Raw genomic sequence first — 26,998 nt, forward strand, 5'->3', positions numbered from 1 at the left:
TCAGATATACAAATAGACACTCAGTCCAAGGTCACTCTGCTGCCTGCCTTCTGGAGCCCAATCTGGCCACCCACAGAGACCGAGTGGGGTAGCTGGGTCAGCAGGCAGGTGTCTGTCTGAATGACCCAGAGCTCAGGGCTGTAAGGAACCCAAAGTGTTGCTAGGGGTATTTTCAGCCCTCCCCCTCCCCTGAAGGCAGGCAGAACCCCGTGCTCCTCAGTCCGTACCTTGCACCCCTCACATGCGTGGACCCCGTAGTGGAAGCCCGAGGCCTTGTCCCCACACACCCGGCACTCCATGTTGAGGCTGCTGCTGGAGGTCCCATCACAGCCTATCTGCAGCTGGTCCAGCAGGGAGGAAGGAGAGGGATTCTGGGAGAGGTCTGTGGATACAGACAGGGCAGGGCAGCGACTCAACACTCACCTACCAGGCCCAAGAGGCAGCAGAAGAAGGTGGAGCTGCAGCCCAGAGCTCAGCTACCCAGGCCAGTTTCTTCATGGGAAGCGTAGGGGCAGGGCAGCTCTGCTGGGAGGGTAAGCATGGCAGGCGATGTAGCTGCTGCCACTTACAGCCTCCTTGCCTGGGAGAGGAGTGGGCTTGGTGGGGCTTTGGGGTCAACAAGCAGCAATCCCGGGTGACTGTGGGGGTGTGTGTGTGCAGACCCCCACACAGGAGTGCTAGTCTCTGTGGATTCCAGGGGTGCTGACCCGCCCTGTTATTAAAGGCAGAGGTTTGGGCTGAGGGTTTAAAGTTAGCCAGGGCAGTGGAGGCTGGGACTGCAGCTTCCGGATGAATCCTCTGTCACATGACTGTCAGAACCACAGTCTCTTCCGACTCTGCTTTGAGACTTAGGGATGTGACAATAGTCCCTGCCTTGGGCCTCAGTCACCCAGCTCCACAGCACTGCCCATCCTCCCCCATGCTTGGGCTCTCTCCTGGGGCTGCAGACTCCTCTTCAGAGACACTCCAGCAAGAGAAAGACCCGAGCCACATGACCTACCCTGACCAGCACCCCAGCCCTCAACCTGCCTCTCACAGGCCAAGTTCCTCCTCTCCAGGCCTGTTCCTAGGACCCCCCTCTGGCCACAGCAGAGGACTTGGACAGCAGAGACACCTGGGAGGCCCAGCCTTCCAGGCTGCTGAGGTTGAGGAGGGTGATAAAAGCTTGTAAATGGCCCAGGACCCCAATTCCAAATGGCTGTTACTGCAGAGGTATAAATGCCCTCTGGCCCCGAGATGAGCAGAGTGGACCCCTCATCTTCTCTGGCAGGCTGTTCAAGGGTAAAGCAGCTTTGGGCTTCTCCATCTGATGGGGGCGGGTCCTGTGTGTTCTTGTGTGGGTACCAGCCATCAGGTACACTGAAGTCCACAGCTGAGAAGCTGTGGGTACCACACTCATGGGAACCTCCAGAGCTCTCAGGGAGTCCGCATTCTCCACAGCAGCTCCTTCTGTGCCTGTGGAGCCAGGAGGGACCTGGCATAGGCTTTTATCTCCCCTCATTCATCCTGCTGCAGTCACTGGCTGGTGTGTGGGGGGGGGGGGGGGGAGGCAGTCCCAGGACCTCCAGATCCTTGTAAGTAGCCAAGGTAACCAGATCCTCCTAGCTACCTGAGGTACCCAGAGTGAGTGAGGGTCCAGGGGAAAAACTGCCTGAGAGAAACAGGCCCCGCTCAGCAGGTGGTGACTGGGCAGACCGCCTTGGCCTGGGACCACAGGCTGTTTATAATTGATACACAAGGCTAGAGGAGCGGACCCGAGGGGACAGCGTCATGTGAGTGCACGTGTATTGGGCAAACGGAAATGGTGTGTGGGTGGCTTTTCCAAAAACAACAGCCCCATTTCTCCCTGGCTGACCGTTTGGCTTAAAGATCTGTCCTCATATCACCGTGACATCCCACCCCAAAGCATGGCACCATCTCAGGCACCAGGTCCTTCTTTTCTCCAGACCTCCTGGTCAGAGGTGCAGCAGATGGGTGATGATCGAAGGGGTGGCGGGATTCTCTGAGACCTTTCTACACAAGGAACACTGCCCTGAGCAACTCAGGCCAAGGCTACAGAAGGCTGGGCTTGCTGTGTGGACACCGCCTACCTGCTTGGATCTTGTCTTGTCTTTTCTTTATTCTCCCCTCCCACCCATCTCCTTCCCTCTTTCTCTGGTGTTTTTTGAGACAGGGTTTCTCTGTGTAACCCTGGCTGTCCTAGAACTCGCTCTGTAGACCAGACTGGCCTCAAACTCAGAGATCTGCCTGCCTCTGCCTCCTGAGTGCTGGGATTAAAGGCGTGTGCCACCACCACCTGGCCCTCTCTCTCTTTCTTACTTTTTTTTTTTTTTTTTTTTTTTTTTTGAGACAGGGTTTCTCTGTGTAGTTTTGGTGCCTGTCCTGGATCTCACTCTGTAGACCAGGCTGGCCTTGAACTCACAGAGATCCGCCTGGCTCTGCCTCCTGAGTGCTGGGAATAAAGGTGTGTGCCACCGCCGCCTAGCTCTTTCTTACTTTTTTAAAGATAGTGGCTAGTCTTGAACTCACTATGTGACTGAAGATGGCCTTGAACGTGTGTGTGTGTGTGTGTGTGTGTGTGTGTGTGTGTGTGTATGTGTGTGTGTGTATGTGTGTGTGTATGTGTGTGTGAGTGTGTGTATGTGTGTATGTGTGTGTATGTGTGTGTGTGTGTGTGTGTGTGTGTGTGTGTGTGTGTGTGTACGTACACACGTGCACGCCTGTCTGTCTTCTTCATCTCTCCACTGCGGGTTCTTTTTCTTTTTTCTTGAGAAGGGGTTTCTCTGTGTAGCTCTGGCTGTCCTGGAATTTGATTTGTAGACCAAGCTGGCCCAGAACTCATGGAGATCCTCCTGCCTCTGTCTCCCAAGTGCTGGGATTAAAGGTGTGTGCCAACACACCCAGCTTTCCACTGTGTTTTTTCAGACACGGTCTCTGACCAAACCTGGAGCTCACTGACAGGTGAGGCTAACTGACCAGTGAGTCCAAGGGGTCCTCACTGGTAATGCTGTAACCTCTGTCAGTAAGGTTAGAGGTCAGACTAGCATGCCCAGATTTTTAAAAATTACTTATTTTATGTGTGTGGGTATTTTTCCTATATGTGTATCTGTGCAGCATGTGTATGCAGTACCTGTAGAATCCAGAAGAGGGCATCAGATCCTCTGGAACAGGAGTTACAGACAGTTGTGAGCAGCCACATGGGGGCTGGGAATCGAACAAGGGTCCTCTGGAAGAACTGCCAGTGCTCTTAATCTCAGAGCCATCTCTCCAGCCCTCCTCAGATAAGTGTATTTTTAATTCCAAAGTATTTCAACTTTTTTTTTTTGATATATGTGTATAGGTGTTTTGCCTGTGTGTATGTCTGTGCACCACATGTATACAGTGCCCATGGAAGACAGAAGAGGGCATTAGATTACCTAAAACTGGAGTTACAGATGGTTATGAGCCACCATGTGGGTGCTGGGAACCAAATCTGGGTCTATAGGGCCAGCAAGTGATTTTAACTGTGCAACCATCTCTAGTCTCTAATTCTAAATTTTTATTGCATTTTAATGTATTTATCTTGTAGGTGAGGAGATCATGCATATACAGGGGTCAGAGGGCAATTTGCAGGAGTCTGTTCTCTCCTTCCACTACGTGGATCCCTGGATTGAACTCAGGGAGCCAAGCTTGGCAGCAAAGCCTTCACTTTCTGAGCGATCTCACTGGCCCCTGCCTAGTTCTTTTTGTGGGTGTTAAGTATCTGAACTAAGGTTCTCGTGCATGTGTGGCACTCAGCTCCTCAGCCTATGACCTTGAAGCCCTGATTCTGCTGCGTCAGCCCCCCAAATACTAGGACCACACCCAAGGCCTGAGAGTGCTCAGCAAAAACTCTACCAACTGAGCTGTATTCTCCCTCTTCTCTCTCTCTCTCTCTCTCTCTCTCTCTCTCTCTCTCTCTCTCTCTCTGTTTTTCTAGACAGGTTTCTCTGTGTAGCCCTGGCCAACCTGGAACTCTTGCTGTAGATCAGGCTGGCCTCGAACCCACAGAGATCCACCTGCCTCTGTCTCCCAAGTGCTGTGGATATTGCTTTGTATAAATAAAATGCTGACTGGCCAGTAGCCAGGCAGGAAGTATAGGCGGGACAAGGAGAGAAGGGAATCCTGGGAAATGTAAGTGTAAGGCTGAGTCGGAAGAGACACTGCCAGCTGCCGCCTTGAGAAGATGCTAAGATACCGGTAAGCCACGAGGCAACTTATAGATTAACAGAAATGGGTTGATTTAAGATATAAGAACAGCTAGCTAGAAGGCTGCCACGGCCACACAGTTTATAAGTAATATAAGTCTCTGTGTGCTTACTCTGTGTGCTTTCTTGGTTGGGTCTGAGCGGCTGTGGGACTGGCGAGTGAGAGGTTTGTCCTGACCGTGGGCCAGGCAGGACAACTCCAGCTACACCCAAGCACCGGGATTAAAGGTGTGAATGGCATCACCACCACCCAACCACTTCCCTTTTTTTGAGAGAGGGTCTCCCACTGTAGCCCAGGTTAGCCTGGGACTCAGACTCCTCCAGCTTCAGCCTCCTGAGTGCTGGGATTATAGGCGTATAGGTACATGGCTGGCACAGTATGGATCCCGAATGTTCCCTAAAGGCTCACAGGGTCAAAGCCTGATACCCAGCCTGAGGTGCCAGTGGGCGGTGGACCGAGCGGGTCACTGGAGGTGAAACTCTGAGAGGCTTGAGGGAGACAGAAGTGGGGGGAGGGGGTTTATTCAGGATGCCCTCAGGTGGGCAGCTCTCTGCCACAGTAGACCCAGATCCAGTGGGGTCGGCTAACTGCAGCTGGAACCTCCAAAACTGTCATCCTAAATACCCCCCCCCCCGACTTCTCTCTCCCTCCAGGGTTTCTCTGCATAGCCCTGGCTGTCTTAGAACTCACTCTGTAGCCCAGGCTGGCCTTGAACTCACAGAGATGCGCCTGCCTCTGCCTCCCGAGTGCTGGGATTAAAGGTGTGCGCCACCACCGCCTGGCTGAACCTTTCTTGTTTAAAGTTGTCTCAGTCAGATATTTTGTCACAGTGACACTTGGCTCAGCTTCCCCCTGCTGCTCTCAGGAGGTGCCCTTGCTCACCTGATACATCAGCAGTGGGCTCAGACGCCCGCCCCGGTGCCCTAGACACTCCCAAGGGCCTACTCCTGCCAGGAGGGACAGGAAAAGAGCCAGCAGCTTTGCCAGGTGCCACCATGCCTGGCTTGTTTCATGTCATTATCGGTGAGATAGACAATTGGTGGTGTTTACACTTACTGTGCAGTTAGGTTGGGACCCACCTGCAGTGTGTGGACTTGCACACTTACTGTGCAGTTAGGGTTGGGACCCACCTGTAGTATGTACTTGCACACTTACTGTGCAGTTAGGTTGGGACCCACCTTCAGAGTGTGTACTTGCACACTTACTGTGCAGTTAGGGTTGGGACCCACCTGTAGTATGTACTTGCACACTTACTGTGCAGTTAGGTTGGGACCCACCTTCAGAGTGTGTACTTGCACACTTACTGTGCAGTTAGGGTTGGGACCCACCTGCAGTGTGTGTACTTGCACACTTACTGTGCATTTAGGGTTGGGACCCACCTGCAGTGTGTGTACTTGCACACTTACTGTGCAGTTAGGTTGGGACCCACCTGCAGAGTGGACTTGCACACTTGCTATGCTCCAGGACTCTACTAGGCACTTCATTTCATGTAAAACCTCAAAATAGCCCTTCAAGTCAGGCTTTGTGCCCCCCCCCCCCAGGTAATTTCTTTCTTCACTGAGGCTGACACCTCAGACAGCTGCTGGGATGGCTTTCCATGCAGATGTGGCTGAGCCACGACAGCCAGGCTTCCGTCCAAAAGCCAGTCTAGATTTTAATCCCAGCACTCAGGAGGCAGAGGCAGGTGGGTCTCTGGGAGTTTGCAGTCAATAGTGAGTTCCAGAATAGCCAGGACTACATAGAGAGACTCGGTCTCAAAAAAAAAAAAAAAAAAAAAAAAAAAAAAAAAAAAAAAAAAAGATGTGACTAATGTTTAAATCAGGAGATCTGATTAATGAGTTCTTCTTCATACTGTAAGGGGCCCTCATCCAACAGGTGAGGCTTTAAGAGAATGACTGGAAGAGGGGACCCCACCTCCACCATCTCCATCCTTGAGATGCTTTCTGATGACTATAGCCTGGCCTGCAGAATCAGGACTGGGTACCTGTATCTGTGTGAGCCAACTCTTCACACACACACACACACACACACACACCTGTGGAAGTCAGAGGACAATTTAGAGAAGTTGGTTCTCTCCTTCCACTGACCTCAGACCAGCTGGCCTGGGAACAAGCGCCTTTATCCACTCACTGAACCATTTCACTAGCTCCTATTTTACCCTTTTTGTTGTTGTTGGTTTGTCTTTGTTTTCCAAAACAGGGTTTCTCTGTTTGTCCTGGATCTCGCTCTTTAGACCAGGCTGGCTTCGAACTCACAGAGATCCTCCTGCCTCTGCCTCCCGAGTGCTGGGACTAAAGGCATGTGCCACTATGCCACCAGGCTTACTTCATCCTTTTTAGGGACTGCAGTGTTCTCCTGAGACTCTGGCAGGCTTACCTAAGGGGTTTCCCACAGAGGGTGACACCCCATTTCTGTTCCTATGACTGCGTAAACAGCCGACTGGGTCACCTCGGTGCTCATGGAGTGAATAGGCACATGGGACATTCCCAGAGCAGAACTACAGGGCTAAAGGGACACAAACCTGCACCATTCCGCCACGGTTGGCGCCTGGAGGCTCCTGCTCAGGCCAACAGCCCCCTCCACTAAGCTGACAGAGGGCGACACCTGAGGTACTGAATGGTTACTGCTCACACCTGCTTCGCTTGCTCTCACGTCTCGGCTAGGGCTCGTCTCCGAGGCCAGTGGAGACGGCTGTCATCAGTTCAGGTGCCTAGCCGCCTCTACTGCATCCGTTAATCAAAAACCGGGATCAGATATGGTGCCTTTCGAGTCCCCACAGCCAATGTTGCTCTAGGTGTTCCCACCACACCTGCCCCGTGCTCACTGCACTTTGCCTGGCACGTGAACATTACAGCCCTTGTGGTGGGCAATCACTTGTGTGAGGTGTGTGCGAAATCCCAGGACCCGACACTGCCTGCCCAGACCCAGATATGGGGACAAAGTTGCCAGGGCAAGCAAGCAGCCAGGCCAGACCTCGTGCCTTCTCCTCCCTGTTCAAAACTTGTCTTCAGCACCTTCCTGACACCTGGCACACTGTCCCCAGGCTGTCTCCTTCCCTCTGGCCCTTTCTTCTCTAGCCCACACTCTCTCCAGGGTGTCTCTGTCTCTGTCTGTCTGTCTGCCTGCCCTCTTCTCTCTCCAGGGTCTCTCTATGTAGCCCTGGCTGGCCTGTAGCTCACTACGTAGGCCAAGCTGGCCTTGAACTCACAGAGATCCTCCTGTCTCTTCCTCCTAAGTGTTGGGATTCCAGCACCACACCTGACCCCTCTGGTCCATCCCTGAGTTAGAAGCAGCCCGCGACGGCACTGAGTGAACTCTGACCCCCAGCAACCATCCTCTCTCCTGAGAATGCGTGTGTCTCTAGAGCCAGTGCGGCCACTACCTCGAACACACAAGAACACAGGCTACTCTGGAGCCTCACATCACACCACAACCACTGGGGACACTGTGAGGCTCTGGGGAGTCCAGCAGGACTGACAGCACCTTCCACCCCACTCACTCGGAGCTTTGAAGAGGAAAAACCTTGCTTTGCATGTCTCAGGTGATGTGGTTCAAGGACTTGATCCCTTCTTGGCTGCAGGCCCAGGCAAGAGCCTGTTCGGCCCCACAGCCCTGGCACCCCGGGTGCCACTCTTGCAGACACCGGAGGCCAGAGCCCATCCCCCTGGAGTGGCCTGTCCAGCTGAAACCAGCAGCAAGCCATGTCTCAGGGAGCCCATGCCTTCTGAACTATGAGGCTCTCTGAGGGCAGAACCTGGGGTCGTCAGGATGCACTGGCCCAAGACCCCCAGAGGAGAGGCTGCGGGGGGGGGGGGCACAGCGGAGGGGCCAGAGCAAGCAGGGGAAGCCGGGGCTGAGGGACACAGTGTGTAAGCTGGACATGGTGCCATGAGGATGACATAGATGTCAGGGTTGTGCTGGCCACCAGAGAAGAATGTCACCATTGCCACCAACAGAGGGTCAATGAAATGACCCAGCCAGCTGAAACGTGAGGTACAAAAGTGACCCAAGTCACAATCACTCATTCAAACCACGTGGCATTTACGCTCAGTCATGGAGGAGCACAGACTTAGTACCGGGCCCCCTGGGTTAAGGGGCTTACAAGTGCAGGCATGCCTCACACTCCTGGTGCAGTCAGGACTAGGGATGCAGCCGGGGGCAGAGTGCCTGCCTAGCACGCACAAAGCTCAATCTCTTCACCAAAGCCTGCTACCGAGTGTTGCCTGGGGAGGTGTGTCTGTGGGGGTCAGAGGCATGGATGGCCAGCAGTGACGAGATGATGATGCCATGTCTACACACACTCTCCCATCTCCAGAAAAGCCCACATCCACCTGACCTGCCACTGCTGTCTGTTTCCAGAAGGGGTGTGATTTCCCAGGGGCTCACCGGCTGATGACTGACATGGTGGGGCCCCGGACCCGGCATTAGTCTCTGTCACCCCACGCCTCAGTACCCCACCCTGCTCTGCCCCCAGCCTCCCCCGCACCTGTGCAGCTGCCGGAAGGAAGCATGTGCTCTGGTCCCCCGTTGAGCTCTGGGGCTCCTTCAGTGGTGGCCACTTTCTCTTTCTCCTCTTCCCGGGCCTCAGGGGCCTCCTCCTGTGGCTGCTCCATGGCTGACCCCCACTCGGCGTGGCGCCTGCAGGCCTGGTCATAGCTCTGGCACCATCTGGGTCTGAGCGCAGATGGACCGCCTGGGCAAGGGGAGACAGAAGAGGTCAGGAGAGAGGGCGGTGGGCACAGGAGAGAGGGTGGTGGGCACAGGGGAGAGGGTGGTGGGCACAGGGGAGGGTGGTGGGCACAGGGGAGGGTGGTGGGCACAGGGGAGAGGGTGGTGGGCACAGGGGAGAGGGAGGAGAGGGTGGTGGGCACCGGCACACTGAGGACTACCATCACATGGCGGTGCTGCTCCAGTGCCCTCCTCAGTCCCTGAAGAGCTTTCTGATTTTTTTCTTTTTGAGACAGGGCTTTATAAAGCCCAGGATGGACTGAGCTGGCTGTGTAGCCAGAGATGACCTCTAACTGCTGACCCTTCTGTTTTCCAAGTGCTGGAATGCAGGTGGGAGCCACCACCTCCAGAGCTCTGCACTTCTGGCACCGTCCTCTGGCTCTCGGGGCAGGTTGGCAGGATTGAGGCACTCTTCATTAACCAGATATGCTGACACTGCTGCCATCTGTACCTGCATCCCTGCTCTAGGGCCTCCATAAATTGCCTGAGCAGAAGCAGAATGAGCCCAACTCTCTGGCGCCCCCTGGAGGTCCCAATACACATTGCAGCCACCCCCCAGCACTGTTCTGAGGGGCGTCCTGTCCTGCCTGTGGCCACTGTGGGAAACAGCTTGGACTTCTGTACGTGTATGCACATTATTTATTTTTTGTTTGTTTGTTTTGTGAAATAGGTCTCTTTATGCAGCCCTGGCTGTCCAGACTAGGCTGGCTTAGAACTTAAAAAAGGGGTTGTTTTTTCATCCCCTGTAGCTGTGACATGAAGCTAAGCTTGACAACTAGAGTTGCCTAGCAAAGACCCTCCATGTTTAGGTTCTTTGTCCCTCACACTTAGCTCCATCCAGTCATCCGAGGCCTTCCCCTGTCCAGACTGCACACTGGCCTCTCAGAGGCTATACTCTGGGCAGCTGGACATGCAGCCCGGAAGTCTAGATGGTAGGGAGCTGGAAGTTGGGAATCTGTAGATCTGAAAGATTCCCCAGTAAGTGACAGTCACAGGAAGGGTGTGAGCATCTCATCACAGGAGACACACACACACACAGACACACACACAGACACACACAGACACACACAGACACACATACAACCCTACCTCAGATCAAGAGGAAAAGATGACGTCTTTGGTCAGCTGTGAGAACAACTGAGAAAGCACCACATCTACACCAAGACAAAGGCCAGATGCTCCAGAGTCAAGTTATAGCAAGGATATAAAGTGGGGCAGCGGCCGATGCAGCTCCGTGGGAGAGTGCTTGCCTAGGACACACAGCCTCTGGGTTGATCCTCAGCACCCATTAACCAGGTGTGGTGGTGCACGTCTGTAATCTCAGGACTCGGGAGGTGGAGGCAGGAGGGTCAGAAGCTTATGGTTTTCCCCAGCTATACATAGAATTTGAGGCTAGCCTGGGCTACAGGAAACCCTACCCAAACAACAAAAGCCCTCATAAAGTGCACAAACGAGGTCTGACAATAAGCCCATAAAAGCTTTATGGGTGACAAGATTACAGGTAAAAAACAATACATTTAATTATATAAGAGTATAAAAGTTCTACATAATTAAAGGCCATTTAAGGAAAAACAAAGCAAAGGCAAACCCAGCCTTTGTTTGTGGCTCAGTTGCCTCTCAAGCACTCAGGAGGCCCCGGTTTGGTCCCCAGTGCTGCACAGACCAGCTTGCGGTCTGCAGTGGAGGATGGAGGGTCAAAAGTTCCAAGGTTAGCCTTACTACCCAGCAAGTTTGAGGCCAGCTTGGCAACATGAGACACTGCTTTAAAAACCAAACCCAATCAGTCAATCAATCAATCAATCAATCAATCAGACAATAAGCAGAGAAAAATGCTTTCAACTTTTATCCAAGTGCTAAATTCCTTAAAATAGCTTATATATTCCTAAGTAAAGACTAGCAGCCCAAGCCAGGCATGGTGGCCACACCTCTGGTCACAGCACAGGAGGCTAGCCTTGTCTACATGGAGAGTTCTAAGGCAGCCCCTGGCCCTGAGACATGTTTTTCAAATAAAGCACACTAATAGGAGGAGATGTGCATTCATGGTAGAGACTGGGCACACATGTGTGAAGTGCTGTCTTTTTTTTTTTTCTGTTGTTGTTGTTTTGTTTTGTTTTTTGTTTTTTCGAGACAGGGTTTCTCTGTGTAGCTTTGTGCCTTTCCTGGAACTCACTTGGTAGCCCAGGCTGGCCTCGAACTCACAGAGATCTGCCTGGCTCTGCCTCCTGAGTGCTGGGATTACAGGTGTGCGCCACCACCACCCGGCTGAAGTGCTGGGTTTAGCCCTAGGTGCTGAGCAGCAACAAAAATAAGCCCCCGAACAAGAAGGCACTCCTGGGACACTGCTGTTGAGCATCGATTAGGAGAATGGCATGGCTTTGTGGAGGGCAACTGGACCATCTATTACTAATCTCTGGGTGAGAATAAGACCATTACCATAATTTCTTGAGCCAAATTTGAAGCAAGTTTTATTAGCTATTTATTGGCCAGGTCCATGGATCCTGGCCATGTCCATCCCCAGGTTAGCCCTCACACTGGGTAAGGACAAGTGCACGTACTTTGACCCGGAAGCCCTGCTGTAGGCTGTGTGTATGAGCGCACTCCCATAAGCAGAGTGATGGAGTGTTGGTAGAAGGCTATCCTTCCATGATCTGGGGTGGGCACAGGTTAAGAGGGCTCAGATAGCCCCAGACAGAATGGCTATGGGCCGACACAGAAGTACCGGGAACACAGTCCACGGTCCGCAGGACAGGGCTGTCCAGGATGGGGTAAGGGGAGGGGAAGCCGGCCCAAACAGCTGCTCATCTGGCCTCCCACCACGAAGGAGTGGATCCTTTGAAATTGTGAGCCAAATAAGGAATCCCCCGCTCTAACGTGGTCTCTTGAATACTTTGGTCAGATACAGAAAGCTAATAACATAGTTATCTTTTCTACAAATAGAATCAGCATAAAATTAAAGGCAAAACTAACATGAATGTGAAGAAGGAACGCAGAGCCTTCGACTCTCAAGTCTATTTTCCAGAAGTCAGCTAGAGATGTTAATTATAAAATTCAAATGACCACTAGGATACAACCGACAGGGTGGGTAACTTCCAAACCAGGACCCAGGGCAGGGGAGACGTGTAAAGCCCCAGCTTGGGGGCTGGGGAGATGGTTCAGCAACCAAAGGCACTTGCTGCCAAGCCTGAAGATGCCAGCTGAATCCCTGGGGAAAGGGAAGGAAAGAAATGACTTGTACAAGCCTTTTCTGACTTCACTGGTAAGCTGTGATATGCGTGTAACACATACACTCACACACACACACACACACACACACACACACACACACACACACACACTGACTGAGAAAGACAAGGAAGGTGACCTGGAGACTTAACTAAGCAATGATGGGTCCTGGACAGATCCTAGACAGAAAGAAGAGACAGTCGGTACTGTGCCATTCCAGCTGCAGAGACGTTTGTCCATCTAAGATGTTCTGTGAGGGGAAGCTGGGTGAGGGGCACACGGAACACGGCACATCTGCAGAACTTTTCTCTAAGAGGACACTTACTTCAAATGCTTTGATTGTTTTAAAGCTTTTAAAGTAAGTTGGCCGGACCAGAGACTGGATGTTCCAGCATCCATGTGGCAGCTCACAACTGTCTACAACTCCAGTTCCAGGGGACCCAACATCCTCTTCTGGTCTCCATGGGCACTGTACACGTGATGCACAGACATGCATGCAGACAAAATACCCACACACATAAAACAAAAACTTAAAATGTATTTTTCCTGAAAACTGAAACAACTGGGCACCCATGGCACAGCCTGGTGCCCATCCCAGAGTTAAATACGCCCTTGGCTCCATCTCTACTGCCCTACTGCACTGTCTCTGGCACTTCATTCACCCATACTGCTCTGCAGGGGAGAGAAACTTGGTTTGCCATAAACAGATCTTTTTTTAAAATATTCTTTTTCTTTTTTTCTTTCCTTCCTTCCTCCTGCCTTCCTTTCAGATTTATTTATTTATTGTGTACAGTGTTCAGTCTGCATGTTTGTCTACAGGCTAGAAGAGGGCACCAGATCTCATTACAGATGGTTGTGAGCCGCCATGTGGTTGCTGGGAATTGAACTCAGGACCTCTGGAAGAGCAGCCAGTGTTCTTAACCTCTGAGCCATCTCCCAGCCCCTAAACAGATCTTAAAAACCAATGCCTGATTCCCTCACCCCAGTGCCTGACCCCTCACCCAAATGCCTGACCCCTCACCCCAAGGCCTGACTCCTCACCCCAATATCTGATACCTCACCCCAATGCCCGACCCCTCACTCCAATGTCCGATCCTTCACCCCAAGGCCTGACTCCTCACCCCAAGTCTTAAACTTAGGAAATCACAAGAGCCGGGCATGCTCATCAGGGCTGTCTCCTCCCTGCATGTGGTCCTTTACGGGGCAGCCAGGTATCATTCCCACTTGTCTTCCCAGTCCCCTCTTTCTTCCTGCTGGTTGAGCCTTCTCAAGGCCAGCAGTGTGTCTGGAAGAACATCCCTGCCTGCTGTGGTTGGTATTGGACATGATCCCAGCAACGACAGGAGCAGCGACCTCCTGTGAGGGTCTCTGATTATGAGATACTTCCCATAGGGCTGCACAGCCCTGCTCCGTGCCCGCTGCACAGCCCTGCTCCGTGCCCGCTGCACAGCCCTGCTCCATGCCCGCTGCACAGCCCTGCTCCGTGCCTGGCACAAGAGAGACCTTTGGGCAGAGTGGGAAGTCATAAGGCGCCTGACTGCTGCAGAAATGACCTCCTATCAGATAGCAAGCACCAAAGACCCTCCTGCTGCAGATCAAAGTGTGGAGATAGGAAGGCCAGGGTAGGGCAAGGGAAAGGCCCCATCAGGTCTATGGCTCCTGTGCAGAATGCAGATAACTGGGCTCCTGGGGTGGCTGGGGACTGTGGGTGGGGCGAGTCTGGGAAAAGAGACCTGGCTTGGAGTCCTGTAGTTTGGAGGTACTGATGGGGACTTAAGGTCCCCTTGGCAGGGGACACTGCAGCACCATCTTGTTCACATAACTGACACAGTATTTCTTTGTCAGTCTCCTCCTGCCCTCTGCTCCTGGGAGCTGGAGGACAGGGTTCCTGCTCAGGACTGCATCCTGAGGTCCTTCTGCACCCAGGCACTGTGAGGGGTGACCCACAGGCTGCCACTCAATCCTCACGAGCCCTGCAGCAATCCCTGGGTCTCTCATGGACAAAGGAAGAAGTGGCGTGAAGTTCCAGAACCCTGATAGTGTCTCCTAGAGGACCTGCCGGGGACAAGATGGAAGATGACCGAGCTTGAGAGCTGATGAGGCCAGCACTGGCCAGGCCTCAGACAGCCGTGGGCACAGCCATATCGCCTGAACCCAGCCCTAAGCCGCAGCTCATCCTATATCCTGCTGTTAGGAGGGTTTCCTCCTAACAGCAGGGAGAGCTGCTCTGTTTCTGGGGTGCACATGACTGCCTCTTCAGACTTGGAACATCAGCCCATGCTAAAGTTTCTCCCTGGCCAGAGCTGCCTCTTTGGTGCCAGCTGAGGTGGGGGAGCAGCTGTCTGGTTGTTCTGAAACCCACACACATTCCTTGGGCTTCTTCACATGAAGCTCCGACCACCAAGCTGCAGTCCACTCTTGTATTCTGCCAGGAGCCATTCCCTCCAGACTGCCCTGCCTGATCCACCTGTAGCTGGGGCCAGCCAGCCCCACTGCCTGACACCCTGTCACTGTTTGCTCCTGCAGCCGGGAGCCACCTACCTCATGGCTTAGACCTTCAGTTGGCTTTTCTCAGATTGCTGCCGCCCGCCCTGCCAGGAACCTGCTCTCCTCTTCCTTTCTTCAGTCCTGCCCAGACAGGGTGCTCACAGTGGCAGTCTCCCCTCTGCCTCCAGCATCGAGTTAGGGCCACACCCCTTAATCGGGAGCCTTGCCTACTGAGGGGGCTGCAGCCTCAGACCCTTCAGCAAGTCGGGGCCTCACATGCAGCCATGAGGAGGGGCAGGAACAAGGGTTCCTAGCAAAGGGGTTTTCTGCAAGACAATTCCTGGACTACTCTAATGCGTGCATACACACACACACACACACACACACACACACACACACACACACACACACACACACACGGCATGTACAGTCCCAGCTCTAGGACATAGGCTCACCACCCTAGAAGAGTCACTCAGGACAAGGCAGGGGGCAGATGTGGAGGTGGTAAGCTCCACCCATCTCTCATTGGCCAGGAGAATTGTGCAGGCAGAGGCAGATATAGGAGGTGAACCCAACAACCCCAGCCTCTAGGAAGGCCTGAACATGGTCACAGGCTCTCTGAGGAGCAGGGAGGGGCTTCCTTTCAGGACATCCCCCTGCCAGTGAGGTCAGCTAAGGAAACCCAGGTGCTCTTCCTATAGTCTCAGCTTCCATGATGGCCAAGCAGGCTGTGTGCTTGGTGAGAGAAGGTCCCCCTACCGGCGTAGTGGTGGCTAGGGGTGACAGCATGCCAGGGGCTGCCAGGGCCCATTCCACAAGCCCCATCTTGGACGGGCCTTCTCACTGTCTCTTTCAACGTGGATCCAGCCCCCATTCTCCCACGCTTACTGACCCTGTCATAAGTACCCCAAGAACTGGGTGCTACAGTCCCCATTTAACAGATGGGGACACAGAGCGCCAGGCACCCACAGAGAGAGGAGGAGGGAGGAGGGAGGTGGGGAGCAAGGGAGGAGGGAGGAACTAGTCAGGGTCACATAATGACTACAGGAACATGGGTTGAGTCTGGGCAGGTTAGCTCGAGTATTACTGCACCATGTGCCTTCCATGCACCAGAACACACAAGAATGCACCAGAAGCTAGCATCTCCCTGGCCCAGGGGCAGGATCTGAGTGCCTGAGTCAGGACCCCTATCCCCTGACTCCTGTGTGGCTGCAAGCCCTCAGCTGATTCTGTCAGAAGAGCCTGCCACAGCCCTCCTGGATACTCTAGCCACAAACCCACCAAGTCATGGCTGAAGGGTGGCCACAGGCTCTGGTCCCCGCACCTCTCTAGCGCCATCTTGCTCTGTCCTGGGTCCCTGTGTTCCCCCATCACACTCAGGCCACAGAGGCTGAGGCTGGCACTGAAGTGTTGGCTCTCTCCCCTGAGGATCACTGACTCTCTCTGGCTCTCACTGGCTGTCCTTCCAGACCAGCCCACAGCTCCTTCCAGGAAGCCCTCCTGGGCTACGCACCCCACCGCACTCACTTCAATCCTGACTCCAATCTGCAAGGTCTACTGGCGGCCCTGGCATTACCGTATCACCATACCCCAGGAGTGTCCTTTGTTCTGCTGAGGTGGGTTCCCAGGGCCTGGGACAGTGCCTTTCAGTGAGTGTTCAACAGGCACTAAGTGAACAGAGAAGCACACCAACAGCCTTGGCCTACAGCAGTCGCCAAGGGGTCAGGTTCCGAATGTCCCTGCCATTCATATGCAAGGCCTTTTAGAAGTTAACTCCAGCTTCTGGGTCAGGTCCCCCCCCCCCCTGCACGCCCCCGCACCCCGCAAAGCAGGCAGTAACAGGTGGGTGTGCAGTACAGAACCACCTACTGGAACTGCAGCTGGTGTGTGCATCACTGTTGATCCTAGGTTGGAAGATTTAAGTGTGTAAGCACCGGGACCCCAGGACCTCCACAGGTCTCCCCTCCCTCCCTCCCGTCCTCCACAGGAGACCTGCAGGGTGCTCCCTGCTCTGCCCCAGAGTACCTCAAAGAGATGCAAAGTGAAAACAGAGGAAAGTGTCCTGGGGAAGAGGACAGCGCTATGGTTCTTTGCTGAGGGACGGATGGCCTGAGCCTTCCTCCACCTCCTACCCCTCTGCCATTGGTCCAGTTTCCTCCTTCCCACTGCAGCAGGGGGGGGGGGGGGGGGGAGGGTCAGTAGTGTCACTGAGGCAGAGGTTGTTCCCATGCCTCTGATGGCCCTAAGAGAAAGGCCCTGGATGACTCTGCCCCAAGCTTTCCAATCAATCAGTAATCTGTGTGCTGACCCAGTGACCCAGTTTTCTGGGCCAGCAACTCCGCAGAACTCACTGCCTCCCATTTGCCAATTCAGGTCACCCCACCTCCTCAGGGCACCCAAAGGCCGGAGTGGATTCACTCTAGTGGGTTCCTGAGAGATCAGGAAGCAGACAGGACAGTGGGCAGGGACGGCCTCTGGTACTTTCAGTTCCTCCTCGGGCAGAAGGAACACTGAAAAAACACAGGCTCTGGCAGCCAGAGCATGAGCAGAGCAAAGGGAGCCCATGCCTGAGCCGGGAAACAGGAAGTGAGGGCCTCGGGTGGGCTGCCAGCTGCCAGCAGCCCTGACTCTGGACGGCTGGGGTAATGCAGTACCCACGGCTCTCAGCAGCCCTGACTCTGGACGGCTGGGGTAACGAAATGCCCACCTCCAACTGTAGCAAGATAGAGAAGGTTCCAAAATGCTATTTTACAGACGAGATGTGAGTTACGTGAGAACTTGGGCCCAGAAATAAAACAAGCCTGGTGTAGTGTGTGCCTGTATTTCCAGCTGAGGCAGGATTGCTGCAAGTTCAAGGCCAGCCTGGGCTGCATAGTGAGATCCTGTCTTCCCCAAGGAGGGGTGCAGTGAGATGGCTTGGGGTACATTACCAAGCCTGATGATCCGAATTCAACTCCTGGAACTTACACCAGAGGAGAGACTTGGTTCTCATGGGTCAGCCTTTGATCTCCACTTGAATGCTGAAGTAATAACAGAGTAACTGCATGCATGTGCACACATGCGTGTGTGTGCACACACACACACACACATAAATAAATAAATGGAACAAAAAAAGTGAGCCAGGCAGATAGCTTTAAAAGTGCCTGCCAGCTGGGCAGTGGTGGCGCACACCTTTCATCCCAGCAGAGGGAGGCAGAGGCAGGAGATCCCTGTGAGTTCAAGGCCAGTCTGGTCTACAGAGCGAGATCTGGGACAGCCAAGGCTACATAGAGGAGCCCTGGTGCTTGCTGGCCAGCACAGCCTAGCCTGCTTGCAAGATGCAGGTCAGTAAGAGACCCCGACTCAGGCACCAGGTGGATGGCATCTGAGGAGCAACGACCAAGGATGATCTGTGTCCTCCACACGGGTGTGTCTGTGTACACACACACACACACACACACACACACACACACACACACACGAACTAGACACAATCCACCCAAGGTGCTAAAGAACACTTCTGTTTTATTTGTTTTTGAGACAGGGTCTCACTATGTAGCCCTGGCTGGTCTGGAACTATGTTGACCAGGCTGGCTTTGAACTCACAGAGATCCATTTACCTCTGACTCCTAAGGGCTAGGGCTAAAAGGCGTGTGCCACCACACCTACCTGATTTTCTTAACTATATTCTTGTGTTGAGTTCCTTTCAGGGAGCATGGGATATGTTTTATGCTGTCTGAAGAAGGTGTTTTGACTGCAGAATGCCAAGTAAGCTGTTGGAAGGCACTGGGGAGCTGCACAGAAGGCCTGCCAGGCTCTGGGAAGACCGGAGACTCTCCTAACAGGCTTGAAGCAAAGGCCTTCAGCATTCAGGGGGCTTCTGACCAAGTGACTCCACTGCCAGGCAGGAGACCTCCCCAGAGCCCTTGTCACCTGGGAGGTATGTCTGCCGAGGCCTCCCTGTCCCTCTGCCTTCCTCTCAGTCCCCTCCAGTGGCTGCCATCTGCGGTCATTCACTTGTTCAACAAACATTCGCTAAGGGCATTAGTCAGGAAGCTGAGATAAATGTTGAACTGGGGCCGAGGGCCACGGCTCTCGGAAGACTTGATGCCAAGCACTGTGGGGAATCTGGGAGCGCTCTAGTCTAGAGCAGGTGGGGGGGGGTTGTCTCCATCGGGCCTCTGATGGAGACATAGGAGCACAGGGCTCCTGAGTGACGGGAGCAGATGCAAAGAGAAGAGGACAGGAACCAACAGGTCCAGAGGGGTCATGAGGCTGCGGCTGGGAGGGTTCCAGGTTTAGGAACGGAAAAGGGTGGGAGAGCCATCAACCTGGGAAAAGCAGGGAGCCCAACAGGACTCTGAAGGGTCAGGTTGGCACTTTAAGGCTCCGTCCCAATGCTGTGGAGGAAGAACCCACAGAGCCTGGCATGGTCTGGGAAGTAGCCGCCTGCCTGTTCCTAGAAAGATCCAGGCTGAGTTACCCAAGGGTGGCTGACACATCGGCCCGTGCTGCTGATGCCCGCTCTGAGACCGCACTGAGCAAAGTGACCATTCCGTAATCTCCAGGACCCCTCTCAGTGCGCCAACGTGCTCGGGTGAGCATGCGCAGCACATATGAGTGTAACTGACACGGACAGCCACATACCTGGGTCCGACAGCTCCGTGTGAGGAGTCCTGCTGTCTCTGTGGTCACCGGGCACTGACTGGGTACCATCACTTTTCTTTCTAAGCCACCAGGACTAGGGAAACCTTTCACATTCCAGAAGTGCCTTCGCCATCACCTCCTCTAACCAGCCCACTGAGCGGGGCCGGCAGGACTCAATGCTGACAACCCACTATTTCATTGTAGCTCTGTGACCTCTCCAGGGAAATCCTGCCTCCGTCGGGAGGATGGATGCAGTGAGGAGGCAGGGCAGGTGAGCAGGGCTGACTGGCTGACCCTCTCTGGGCAGAGGGGAGCCACAAGGAACTGCTGTGATGTGACCACCATCGTCCAGGAGACTGTGGTTGCCAAATCCGAGCTCTGCCCGGAAATACTAACCCCTGTGATGGACACCTTAGTTTCCTGTGCAAGGAAACAACAGGTGCTGGTTCCATGTTTACAATGCAGAGAAACCAGCAAAGAGCCAGTGCTAAGAGGGGAATGGTCAAATAAGCAGGCACATGCAGAAAATGGAATATTATCCATCCACGGAAATATGCTTTCTCAGCATTCTTAAATGAAGACATTTACTAGAATACAGACTACGCCAAGCACAGGATGCCCAGAAAAAGAGCTAGGACGGAGGTAAGTCCCCAGGTTCCCATGGGCAGGGCCAGGTAACTTCTTTTCTCTCACAGATTTTGGGATTCTTTGTAAGGGGCACAGTGCTGTCCGCGTGCAGCCTGTGACTCCCTTCACTCAGCTCCTGGAGTCAGGGCTGCTGAGTCACGTGCCTGCGCCTCCTTGCTGGTCTAGACCGGCCTGCGCAGAGCCCTAGCGTCTCACCTCCTCCAGGCCTCCTCTCAAAGGTCACCAGTTCACTGAACCACCCTTAGGACTTGAATTTTTTCTGCTTCGACTGCAGCCAGAGTTCCTCAGCCTTCTGGAATCTGCTCACTCACAGCGCCTCACCTGTTTTCTCAGCACCTGTCTCTTCCCTAAAGAATGTAAATCCTCGGGCTGGAGAGATGGCTCAGCAGTTAGGAGCACTGGCTGCTCTTGCAGAGGACCTGGGTTCAGATCCTAGCACCCACCCACATGTCTGCTCACAACGTTCATCCCAGTTCCAGGGCAGCTGATGCTCTTTTCCGTCCTCTGTGGGTCACATGCACTTGGTGCACAGACATACACACTGGCAAATCCCTCACTTGTAGAATGAGAAGTAACCAACAGAGACTACCAGGAAATACCACTGAAGAAAGCAGCAATCGGGGAAGAGCATCGGCACAGGGGTCAGTCTGGTTCCTAGCACTCAGACTAGGAGGCTCAAAATCTCTTCCAACTACATCTCCATTGATCTGATGCCCTCTTCTGGCCTCTGACGGTGCTTGCACTCACACAGGCAGGCAGGCAAGCAGGCAGGCACAAGCAAGCACTCTTCCAAATAACAAAGCTGCCTGAGCGGAAGCAGCGCTACATTCCTCTCTCCCTAGGCCTGTTTTCCTGCCCACTGGACCCTTCTCCCTAGACCAGAGCTTCTGTCTTCCTACTGCTGTAATCCTTTAATATAGTTCCTCATGGTCCAGTGACCCTCAGCTATAACCACTTCATAACTGTAATTTTACTACATCTGATAGACGCCCCCAAAGGGCCATGACCCACAGTTTGAGAACCGCTGCTCCAGACTCGTCTGGATCCTGAGGACTCATGAGTGCTGGGTAACAAGAAAGTGCTCTAGCTCCACGTGGGGAGACACAGGCTCTGCAAGTTGAGGACACTGCTGCTCCTGCCCCTTTGGGTGTAAATGCATCGGCTGAGCAGAACTTCAAGTGCTACCCTATGGGAGGCCCATCGGGGCCAGAGAGGGGTAGTGGCAAAGCCTCAGGTGCCTTGAAGCTTTGGGTTCCCAGGGTAGGAGATAAAGCCAACCGAGGGAGGAAGGCGCGCTGGGTCCTGCTGGAGACCTCAGAGAAGGTTCAAGGTCAAAGAGAGCTGGGCCACCCAGGGTAATCCTGAGAGTAAACTGTTCTCACTATAAAAGAGAAGAGTTCAGGGAAGAAAATAAAGCCATGAGTGAACAGATGTTTTTTAACGAAGACCCACATGAGGGTGGGCCAGGTACACAGGACCCCAGCTTAGAAGAGGGAGGTGAAGGGAAAAATCCAGACCATGGTGGCAAGGGATAGAAAAGCCCGGGGGACAGGACACACAAATGCACAGGATTAGCTTTCTACATTCTTACACGGAGCCCACCCACCCTCTGCCAGGGTCAAACCATAGACAATCAGCCACAGATGATCAGCTCTGACCATCACAGGAAGCCGGTGTTGGGACTAAGCTCTCCCACCCAGCTCCAACACAGCAGACTGGACAACAAAGTAACCAAAGTAACACCTCATCAGACCACCCCAATAGCCAGTAACCAGGAGCGAGACAGGAGTCCAACTTCCCAAATGACCCAGCCTCCACTGGCTTCATAAGGCCGTTCTGGTTTTGTTTATTTAATTATTATTATTTATATGACTATATTTGAACCCAGAGCCTTGTACTGCTAAGACACACTCTATTACAAATTATTTCCTCTTTGCTTCCCTCTTTACAATGCAGTGACCTGAAGTATCGAATTCTCCCCAGGTGCCTGCCCTGAGGAGATGTCTACCAGGGTTCAGAACGGAAGCTACAAGCGGCTGGGGTACGGATCTGAGGAATATCCAATGAATCTAAGCACACGGAGTTCTTCCGTCCATTTCTTTATTCTTCTCGGTCAATTCTATCTACGCAGCTTCTTTTCCGTTCTCATACTTAGCCCCTCTCTGTCCCTCCTGCTGTTCTCTCTTCTCTGTCTAGTTCTTCCCATCTTTTTTCTTTGTTCCCCCGTGTGTGTGCCATTCATTAACAACTTGTTAGTAAACACTACAAAGCAAACTCTCAGGGACAGGTATTCAGATAAGAGTCACACTTGGCAAAGACTTGGTCAGCTAATTGGTGACTGACAACAGCTGCAGGTTGTAAAGTTCTGGCTGTCTCTTAAAGGGACAGCTGCACGGGTTACAAGGGAAGACATTAAAAACGAGAGATTTAAGGAAAAGGCAAAGAATATGTGTACTATTATGTGATTAATACTATCCAGACATGGTTAGTCAGTGAACAGCCTTTTTCTGTTAGTCACCTGAATCTCAGGACCTATTCATAATTAGTCTACTGAGCCTAAAATCTTGCATTGAAACGGGTGTAGACGATGTCAAGATGTGTTGTGGTTTCACCTGCCTGCCTAAGGCACCTGACTGGTCTAATAAAAAGCTGACAGCCAATAGCTAGGCAGGGCTGGCGGGCAGAGAAAGTAAGTAGGAGGAGGAATCTAGGCTCAAGAGAGAGTGAGAGAGAAGGAGAGAAGGAGAGAACGAGAGAGGAGAGGGAGACGCCCAGGGCCAGCCAGCCAGGGAGCTGCCAGCCAGCCACAGAAACAGCAGGAAAAGCAGGACACACAGAAGGACAGAAAGGTAAAAGCCTGAGGCAAAACATAGATGAAGAGAAGCAGGTTAAATTAAATTATAAGAGCTAGTGGACATGCATAAGGTAAGGCTGAGCATTCAAAACGAATAACACGTCTCTGTGTCATGACTGGGGTGCTGGTGGCCCCAGAAAGCCTGCTACAGCTCTCTGAGTGCAGTCCTTGTGGCCTCCTGAGGTTCTGCAGCCATGCGCCACATACAGACTGTCCCTCCCTCTACCCTCTGGGGGTCTGACTGTCACAACTTCACCCTTCCTCCCAAGTCTGGAAGACGTCATCTTGACCCCGAGAAGAGAGTGAAGGCTGGCCAGTGGGCGTGTCTTGGGAGGATTGTCTTGACTATTCATATAGAAGGGAGGCTCCACCCACTGTGGGCGGCACCATCCCCTGGGTTTGGGTCTTGAATTGTGTGATGACAGCAGCAAGCAGTGGGCATGCGCGCACTCATTCGCTCTGCTCTTGACTGGACCACCTGCTTCAAGTTCCTGCCTTCACTTCCCCAGAATGACGACTACATTCTAGAACTGTGAGCTACCATAAGCCCTGCTCCCGTAAGGGGCTTTTCGTCAGGGTGGTTTGTCAGAGCAGCAGGAACGGAGTCAGGGCCCGTGCTTTGCCCCCGTACTGCCTGCTAACCCAGCGATCAGGCAGCTCAACACCCTCATGTCCCACCCCCTCTAGAGAGGCAGGAAGCCAGCAGGACAGAGGAGCGAGCACTGGTGCCAGGCTCTGTAACAGGCTCACCCAGCTCCGTCTTACCAAGTGTTGCACCCCTGGGCACCGCCTAGCCTCTCTGTGGTTCATTCAGGTTGCCCACCTGAAGGCCAGGACTAATGTCCACCTAGCTTGGAATAGGCATTTAACAACTTTTTTTTTTTTTTTTTGGAGCTGAGGATTGAACCCAGGGCCTTGCGCTTGCTAGGCAAGTGCTCTACCACTGAGCTAAATCCCCAGCCCGACATTTAACAACTTTAAAGATGGATTTTTGTTATTTTTAATTACGTACATGTGTGTGGGTATGTGCCCATGTGTGCAGGTGCCCACAGAGGCTGAAAGAAGGCATCAGATTGCCAGCAGCTGGAGTAACGTGGCTGTAAAGTGACCTGATGTGGGTGAGGACTGGGGTCCTCTGCAAGAGTGATAATAAGTGATCTTATGGCGCCATCTCTCCATTCCTATTTTAATTTTTTGAAAGTTTCATGTCAGCTGGGCATGACTGTGCACACCTTTAATTCTAGCACTTGGGAGGCCGGGGCAGATGGATCTCTGTGAGTTCGAGGCCAGCCAGGTTTACAGAGCGAGATCCAGCACAGCCAGAGTTACATGGTGAGAGCCTATCTCTCTCTCTCTCTCTCTCTCTCTCTCTCTCTCTCTCTCTCTTTTTTTTTTGGTTTTTTGAGACAGGGTTTCTCTGTAGCTTTGGAGCCTGTCCTGGACTAGCTCTGTAGACCAGGCTGGCCTCGAACTCACAGAGATCCACCTGCCTCTGCCTCCCAAATGCTGGGATTACAGGTGTGAGCCACCACCGCCCGGTTGAGCCTATCTCAAAAAATCAAAAAGGAAGAGAAGGAAGGAAGGAAGGAAGGAAGGAAGGAAGGAAGGAAGGAAGGAAGAGAAAAACTTTCATAGTCTCATGTAGCTCAGCCTGACTTTGAATCCACCAAGGATAACACTGAACTCCTGATTATCTGGTCTCTGCCTCCCAAGCTGTGGCATTATGAGCATGCTGACATCATAGGGGCATGCCAACATCATATAGACATGCTGCCATCATAGGGGCATGATGACATCATGGGGGCACACTGACATCATGGGGCACACTGACATCACGGGCCATGATGACATCACAGGGGCATGCCGACATTATAGGGGCATGATGGCATCATAGGGACATAATGACATCATAGGGGCACGCCGACATCACAGGGGCATGCTGACACTGTGTGAAGAAGTGACGCTCGAAGCCATGCCTACAAGATGGCTCAGGGTTAGGGCACAGCGCTTGCCTCCAAGCCTGAGGACCTGAAATCAGTCCTGTGGGTCCGCACAAGAGGAGATTAAAGGTTCCTCCCTACGAGCTTCCCCCTGACCTCCACACATGGGCGCAGGCACTCACACAGACACTGGATAAACAGACAGACAAATGTCATCACTTAAGAGGAAGGCCGTGGCTAAGCTCCCAGGAAGCAGCTGAGGAGGGCTGACAGGGTAGGGAGCTGCAGGACACACCAGTCCCTATTTGTCTGCTTTCAAGCACACATGTCTTGGAGCTTTCTAGTCCCAGATAAGGACTGCTTAGCACAGTCCTGGAAAGCAGGAAGTCCTCCGGGACTTCCCGGCCCCTGAGGGAAGGGAGAAAGAAGTGAGTGAAAGGACAGAGAAGCAGATGGACTCTCAATGACCCAGAAAAACATCTAGAGATCCAAGCCAAATCATGCCCCCTCCAGATCTCCCCTCATATGATGGCAGTCCCCAGATTCCCCCATGGCAGCCCTCAAGCCAGTGAAAACCTGTGTTCTTCTTGGGGGGAAGTGGGGTACGGCCGAGCCAGGAGGAGGGTTCTGTGGGACATGATAGAGAAACGCCAAAACCAAGCTACAGGGAAGACACTTGCACATTGGAGGGCACACTCCTCACACGCCACACCTCAGGTCACAGCTCCTTCCCACCCCATCAGTAAGGCAGAACTGGCTCTCCACAGAACACCAGGGAAGTGTACTCGTCCACCGGATGTTCCACTGGCCGACACGGACAACCTGTGGATACTGCTTCCCCTGGGAGCGCTAAAATGCATGGTGCAAGGTGGCCACGAGCCAGGGGAAGAAACCCAGAGCTTGTTTTCCCAGCCCACACAGTAAGTACAACCTGCTCCTTGCCAGGACTCTCTGGCCTTAGTCCCCAATTCAAGAGCTTCCCTGAAGGCCATCAAGGGTGGGCAGTGCAGGAGAGGCAGCTGGGACAGCTGGAGAGCTGACTCTCTTGGTGCCATGGCAATAGGCAACAGGACAAGGTGGCTGAGACAAGAAAGGCCACATCCTGATTCAGCCCTAGCCACATCTACTCAACAATGAGCACTCTGGAGAAGAATGCCGAGGAGTGCTAGGAGCAGAGTCCTCTCTACTCACCAAGGGCTCAGAAGCGACTTCCTTGAGGGCTGCTGCTAGCTGGAAAGAGAGGTCTGTGGGCTGGTGGTGGGTCGCCAAAGCAGAGGCCAGAGAGCCCAGTCCTGGGCCACTCAGCACTCAACTGTCCCAGCCCTCTTTCCTGGCCACCTCCTTCAGAATCTCCACCCAAATCCTGGGGCTACCAGCAGGTGGTAACTCCCCACCCACCATAACCTGCTAGGCAGGCCTTGTGCACCTTTCCCCACTAACACTTCCTGCTTCTCTCTCCCCCAGCAGGCTAGACCGAGGCAGGGCCTTTCCTTTATCCACCTGGAATTCCCGCTGGCCTGGGAATCCGAGACGCTGACTCTACCATGGGTCCCAGCACGGGCCTTGCGGATGTTGGAAGGGCGCCTGCAGGACACCTGGACACAGCCTTCCTTCTAAGAGTAGCTGGGAGCCGCCTCCAGCCCTCCAGCTAGCCCGAGGGAGGCTTCCTACATGAGAGCGAGCCAGATGCACAGGACACTGGGAAGACCCCCGCCCCTCTCCTTTACAAGGAGCGGTGTTCTGTGAGCCCTGTGCCAAAGTGACCCGAGTGCTGGCCTGGCGCCGAGGAAGGACTGGCACAAGGCCAAGGCCAGACTGTCCCCAGATACAGAGGGGTTTGGCTCACCAGCACTAGCCTGGGGAGCTGCTCCGCTTCTCCCAGCCTCGGGCCCAGGGAGGACGTCCTATTGGAGTCACAGGGAGAGGCAGGGGGAGGCTTGGTCCCACACCCAGATAGTTCCTCTGACTGCACGGGATGTTTCTCAACTGCAGTCACTGATGCCACAGGAGTGACAGCTGCTTCCCAAAGGGCTGCCGGAGGCTCACGAATGCAGGGACGTCCTTCCAGGCCTCTGCTGGGACTGAAGGCATGGTTCACACCTGGCTCCAGTTGACTTTGAATTGACATTTTCACCCTATAGTCCTGGCTAGCCTGGAACCCATGATCCCCTTGCCGCGGTCATGAGACAGCAGGTGGCAGGCTCCTAAGGAATGCAATCTGCTGCCTTGGAGACAGGGTTTCTCACTGGCTGGAGGCTGCCAAGTA

The 26,998-nt window shown here is 53.5% G+C and overlaps 1 protein-coding gene across 2 annotated transcripts in view; it reads right to left on the reverse strand.

Annotated features, from left to right (window-relative positions):
• The window catches only part of Ppard (peroxisome proliferator activated receptor delta), a 71,484-nt gene that overhangs the window by 5,244 nt on the left and 39,242 nt on the right, over positions 1–26,998 (reverse strand). For both annotated transcript variants that reach the window (XM_036168195.1, XM_036168194.1), the window contains exons 3-4: positions 8,714–8,920; positions 228–382 (exon numbers count right to left, since the gene is read on the reverse strand). In XM_036168195.1, the coding sequence (XP_036024088.1) occupies positions 228–382; positions 8,714–8,840 (282 nt within the window). In that variant the 5' untranslated portion in view covers positions 8,841–8,920. The remainder of the gene's footprint in view (positions 1–227; positions 383–8,713; positions 8,921–26,998) is intronic.

Source organism: Onychomys torridus, chromosome 18, assembly GCF_903995425.1.
Source record: "Onychomys torridus chromosome 18, mOncTor1.1, whole genome shotgun sequence".
NCBI lineage: Eukaryota > Metazoa > Chordata > Mammalia > Rodentia > Cricetidae > Onychomys > Onychomys torridus.